Here is a 6366-nt window from a genome sequence, read left to right as displayed (position 1 = left end):
GTAGGTGGAGAGCTTCTACTCCAAGTGACAGAGCTTAAGTATCCGTGGTGTGTCGATTGCTTTATTGATCCATTGTGGGGAAGAAGGAGCCGAGCTAAAAGACAAAGCTTTTCATTTACTCGTCAATCTTTGTTCCTACCTATGATCATGAGCTGTGGGTCATACAGAAAGTATGAGAGAACAGATACACACTTCTTTGTAGACAGGGTGAGAAGCCAGTTGTGGTGCCTTGGGAATGTCTCCCAGATGCCTTCCTGGGGGAGATATTTTGGGGAAATCCCTCCAGTAGGAGGACCACAAGAAGACTAAAGATGAGGCAAAGGAGAGCCTTTGAGTTCCCCCTGGCAGAAGTAGATTTTTTCTGTGGTTCGGAGGGTTTGAGCATCTCTGGTTGTCCTGCGTCTTATCTCCAAATAAGAGTAAGAAGAAGGATGGATGGCTTTATTCTAAAATTGTTATTGCCAGTAGCTGTACATCCTCAAGAAATGTTGTTGTTCATGTTTGGGCACGAATCAACTGTCTCTGATGCCCTTCATGGCACAACCCTGGATTTGATTCGGGCTGAGGACCAGCACAGGGAGACGCAGGCTCACGGGCCCCTTATGGCTACATACTTAGGCAGTAGTGTGAAAGGTCTTGCCTGAGGACCCACACTGGATATAGGTCTTCAATTTCTCATGTGTCACTCCTACTTTGAACTAACGGAGCCATCCAGCTACCTTCATCTTCAAGAAATGCTAGAGTTCTATATAAAGTTCCCTTAGAACCCCGATGTTGATGTCATTTTACATTGATAAATACTCTGAAGGATTACAGGGCAAGTCCTTCCCGCTCAAAGCTGTCAGATCCTACGCACCTTTTGTTTGAGTTGAATCCTATGAGCAGCCATCATTTCCCAGCTCCTGTCAAACCCCTACCTCATTAACATTGTTGAGCTATGTTCAAAAGCTGATGCCTGGAGATGAATATGGGTGTACAGTGACACCGAAGCATGCCTGGGTGTGCTGTGTCCGGACCATCGTTGTGTGTTTGGGTCAGCTGTCACCCACAGTGATGGATGCTTGGTGGAAACATACTTGGACTTTGAGCTATGTCCTTCACATCGAAGTCTTTTAGCACCTTGCTTGACCTCACCATAAGGCCGTCGCCCTAAAAATAAAAGGAGCACATGTGCAGATGTGTGTGTGCAAGAAAGAAAAGACACGTGTGACACGCCAGGTCTGCTGTTGTCTTCGTATTTCAGTTGGAAAAAAGAGAACACAGTAAAAGCCAGGAGAAATTATGGACACCACCCCCACTGAAGGTGAACCAACCCCCTGTTGTTAAGGTTAGATCAAAATGTGCACGGTGCATTCAGGTGCCTCATTTGTATGAAGCTTGAGTACATTCATCACACTGCCAGCATCAGACTTTATAACGGCCCTGGCTCCATCATCATCTTAAGTGCTTTCATTAAAGGACATTTATATTCTGCTGCACTTAGCATCAGAAAAAGAGGCCATGTGTTTTAGTTTAACTTTGTCACCATGGGAAAGGTTTTTTTTTTATGATGGCTTCATCTAAACCAATCAGAAGACAGACCATACCTGTATGCTGTAGACAAAGGGAATACATAAATTATACTACTCAGAGTAAGGTAGGGATATTGTTATCTACTTGGGTCCAATGAAATATGTAAAAGTTTCTATTTACATAATTTACAAAAAAGTCCACAATTATCATTAGTTTGATATTTATTACTCCAAAATTAAGACACTAATAAACATAGAGTCAAATAACAAAAATTGACCATGTCCATTGGGGTACGATAATCCAGTCTCAGCTTCAGCTGGTCCCAGACGTGGGCTATGGGTTCAGGTCTGGAGACTTGCTGGCCATGTCATCTGTGATGATTCTGGCACCACGTGGTGAAACTTTATCATCCATGAACAGAAAGTTGTGAGTGTGGAATTGGGAGATGATGTTTCTGGGGTAATAATGTGCAATACCTGGACCATAACCAAATTGGTTTTGTGTCAATTGGCGATTCCTGCCCAAGCTGTTGTACCCCTTCCATTAAAGCAACCCTAGGGACCATGTTGACCTCAGCATATTGCCCCCCTCGCCCTCTCCACCAATGATTATGACTGTCATTTCTTTGCAAGGTCACCCAACAGTCATCAGCGAACAGGCCAGTAGACCATTGCTGTATTGTCCAGGTCTCATGGGGTTCTGGCTACTACAAACGTTCACAGAGAGGTCTTGGTGTCAGTGGAATCACCTGTCATGGTCATCTGGCATTCAAGTCAAAACTATGAATGGTTTGTTTGGATACCACAATACAGATCACATCTAGTAAATGGGCCTGCAGCTGTGTTACATTGCTGAGTGAAAAGATCCTTCGATACTGGTCATGGTGGTCACTGGTAGGGCTCAACTCCTGGATCTGTAACGAACTCTGCCAGTAGTTCAGTGTATATCTGCGGATGATACTTTGATGCTACGTTCACACCGGCCATGTGACACGCATTCAAGAACATACACTGATTCTTGAACACAGCACATGGTGTTCACACTGGACTGACCCTACCTGATACAAGTGCATGTGCTCACAATTGGAAGAGGCTTGATGCAAAATGTCAAGTGGTGCAAATCTCGTCAAACCTTTTTCTTTCACAGCTCTATTCCCATATTTGAAAGACTTGGTGCCATATAATTGAAGTTGGGCTCAAAACTCAAGTATTCTTACCTCAGCCATTACCAATTTTCAAACGGTTGGCACTTTTGTGAATCAAAAGGGGCGCCATGCCATCCATGTACCACGACAAAATTCAAGTCCCCGATTGGTCAAAGTTCAACTTGTTTAACTTTTAATGTGTGTTCAATGGACAAACCTTGAATTAAAACTTAACTATGGACACATAAACCCCAGAGTTTTGAAAACAGAAGCCTGAAAGGCACATGTGTGCTTTTACATAGACTTTTTATTGAACGTGGTTGCTCGAAGAGACATTGCCAAGGGGTTGCCAAGTTCATGTGCAACATCTGACTATCTACTACCAACATGGTGCTATGACCAAGTGGCTCTGCCTGTCTGTTAGACGTCATTTGTTTGTGTCAGTTTAATTGATAAATTGACAAAATCTGCTTTTTATATCTACAAAATTGGTTTTGGCCCCAATAGGTAAGCCAAGTTATACATAGTAATACCAATATATGGAAACCCAAAATGTAGTGTGTCTGTCATCTAAAGACAATTGCCCTTTGTACACACTATGTCTACAATATCCTCTGAGTTATTCACTATATCTCTAACGTATTTAGAGTATTGTAGTAATCAATGAGCTTTACTTTAAAAATAAATGTGAATACTCAGTAACTTAACATATTTCTGCTAATCAAACTCACAAAATAGATTCCAACAAATGACAACAGTCAGTCTTTGTGCTCAATTCCCTCTGCTGAGATACGGTGGCCGCACAGTTAAATGTTTCACTTTAGATAAGACACAATTATTGTACCACATCACAGAATCGCTATCAGGAGAAATCTCAAACTGCTCCAGAGAATGGAAGTCAGATACCGCGTCCCCGTGTCCTTGGTATTTAATGACATTTCTTTCTTTCCAAGAAGAAGAAGAAGATAGAAGGAATCCATCACAGCCAGTTTTTATCTGTTTAAACTGGGTCTGGTCGTAGAATTTATCTGATTGTTTTGCTGAGTAAAAAAGCTTTAAGTTTTCACAAAGAAAATACTGATTATTTTAAATAAAAAGTGTGTGTATTCTGACTATAGTTTCAATAGAAATTGCATTTATTTTCCGGTCTATTACACTGCAAATCTCCTGCTCTGAACTCAGTCCATTTCTGACAACATTATGATTCATAGAAGCCAAGCGTGAAATGAGTTTCCGTTTTGACAGGAGACGTCTTGACTGACAGTTCAAATCATTTACCAGGAACAGGACAAATGCTCGCTTTTGGCATATAACCGAAATTGTACATTTTTGTGCGTCACAAAGGCCGTAATGGACTCCTTCAAACAGGCTGAGGACGTGACATGACGACAAATGCAAATTTTTTCATGACTTTAAAACTTTAGAATTCAATGTGAGGTTAAAGGAAACTGCTGGTTCTATGAGGCAAAGACAAAAAAAGTCATTAAACAAGAAAATACACGTGTGGGATGAAAAACCAATAAAGGAAAAACTGACATGATATTCTTGAGGATCTTGCTGCAGAATATCAGCATTTTTTCTAAAGTTTGTCCACAACTTTATCAATTGATTTTAAATTTCAAATTAAATCATACCTAAGAGATATTTTTGATGGATTTTATGTCATTAGTTTCAATATAAAGTATGTTTTGTGGCTTTATTTGATCTCTTTTTGTCCAAGGCGCATTTGATTTGCAACTTTAAAATATACTCAAGTGGTATTCATAGTTTTGCTGCTCTTTAGGTCGTTTTAATGGTTTTTAATGTTGGATCTTTAAAAAAAACTGAAGAAAAAATCAGTAGAATTGAAGATTTAACTTGAAAGTTCACAGTGAACACAATTCCAACACATAATTCATTATTTTTTAATCATTTGACTGATTTAAGTATCTGTTTTTATTGATATTTTTTTAAATAAATTAAATTCTGTCATTTGAACACGATTTTTCTTTAAAATTGCATATATTAAAGTTTAATATTGTTGTTTATGTCTCATACACTGTTACTGTTTATAGTACAAAAAGGAATCCAAGTGATAGATTTCAGCAGAAGCACCATGCTGATACTCTTTTCTCTGCTTCTATATTTAACAAAAAAATACCAAATCTAATTATAGTTATGGTTATAATTATAGTTATGAACACTGATAATACAGATTCCTTTGGTAAACATTTAAATCACACCACAAAAACCCCAAACGATCCAATTTTCAATCATTTGTGATCAAATAAATACTGTTAAATTTTTTTTTTTTTGCAAATTAATATTTATTTTGCAACTATACTATATTTATTCTAAATAAATGGTTTAAACGGATTACCAATTGAGTAATTTCTAAAGTGCAATGCTGCCATCTAGTGTTCAGAGAAGTTTACTACAACCTCTGATGGAGATTTTTTTTTTTTTTAGGGTTTTGACTTAATGTGAACATGATTAAATTATTGTCATGATTGAATTTCTTCATTTTAAACTCAACAAATGAAACTGCATTAAAAGAGACAGCATAGTCAATACTTTTTTCTACATGCTTTCTTTATTCTTTTTAAATGTAGTACTTCATATTTCTTTTTAAAAAGAAAACAAATCTGCCCTGTAGCAGACAGGAGCCCAAGCTTTTCTAGTTCGACTCTTAATCTCTGTGTTACTGGTCTAGAGGAATGAATACAAAGGGGCAACAATAAAAACTGGGATTTGGAACTGTGGCCAAACATAAAATAAGTGAGGTAGACTGCTGACCCAGTCACGTCTAGACTAAGACTATCAACCTCAAACTAAAATAACAAAATCCAGCCGTGTAAGACTGCTGAGGTCAAAGAGGGGAAAAATAAAAAACAAACAAGCACAACTACTTTCCTTGGTAATGCCTCATCTGACTTTAATACTTGGCAGGTGCTAATTAAGATTATTTGCACCTGCCACATGAGAAGAAGGTCATGGCACGTTGAAAAGGTGCAGGACAGCAGCAGCAACAGCAGCAGCAGGATGTAATCTCTGCAACAGTTTCCCGTTCCACAGACACGGTCTTCTGCTCTGCCTGGATCTTACTAATTCTGCTGCTGACCTCTTTGATTTCTGCCTGAGTTTTGGCGATTAAATCTTTACAGTCAGACACATTTTGACTGTAGATCTTCACTTGGGAGTCACATTTCTCCACCTCCTGACGAGCTTTGTCGATTTGTTCCCAGGCTGTGTTTAAGTCGGTTTGGCCAACACCAACCATGATTCCCCCTAGAAAACAGGGAAGGACATTTTAGCAAAAAGCACTTTTTTAAAATTCAGCTCTGATTTCATTTTGAATTTACTTACCACTGATCCATCCGAAAAGTGGTATGCCAAGAAGGCCAATCCCAATATCCCTAATTGTTTGTGCATAATTTTTGTTGCCCTCCAGTTTCTTCAATGTCTCCTTTGCAGAGTTCAGGTTTCTCTGCTCCGTCTCTCGAGCTTCACTGTAACTCTTTAAAGACGACTCATATGAGTCCAGGCACATTTTCAGATCTGCTAATTCAGCGTCTAGCTCTTTTTTCTCGAAATCACTTTGATCTACACCGAGAAGCATCTCTGGCGGGTGGTTAGGAGGCCACAGCCCAGTCTCAAGCGGCTCTATGGTAACCAGCAAGCCCATTAGATCAGATTTCTCCATCTTCACAGATTTGGTGGCGAGTCCAAAC

General features: G+C 39.2%; 1 protein-coding gene across 1 annotated transcript; it reads right to left on the bottom strand.

The window, feature by feature from the left end:
- Nucleotides 1-5088: 5088 nt before the first annotated feature.
- Nucleotides 5089-6360, bottom strand: LOC112154514. The gene is made up of 2 exons (XM_024285517.2): nucleotides 6002-6360; nucleotides 5089-5923 (listed from the first exon to the last, which is right to left on the bottom strand). Exons 1-2 carry the CDS (start codon nucleotides 6336-6338, stop codon nucleotides 5598-5600), a joined length of 663 nt encoding a protein of 220 aa, XP_024141285.1. The 5' UTR covers nucleotides 6339-6360; the 3' UTR covers nucleotides 5089-5597.
- Between the last annotated feature and the right edge of the window lie 6 nt (nucleotides 6361-6366).

Source organism: Oryzias melastigma, linkage group LG19, assembly GCF_002922805.2.
Source record: "Oryzias melastigma strain HK-1 linkage group LG19, ASM292280v2, whole genome shotgun sequence".
In the NCBI taxonomy this organism is placed as follows: Eukaryota; Metazoa; Chordata; class Actinopteri; order Beloniformes; family Adrianichthyidae; genus Oryzias; species Oryzias melastigma.
This window is presented reverse-complemented; position numbering and strand designations above follow the sequence as displayed.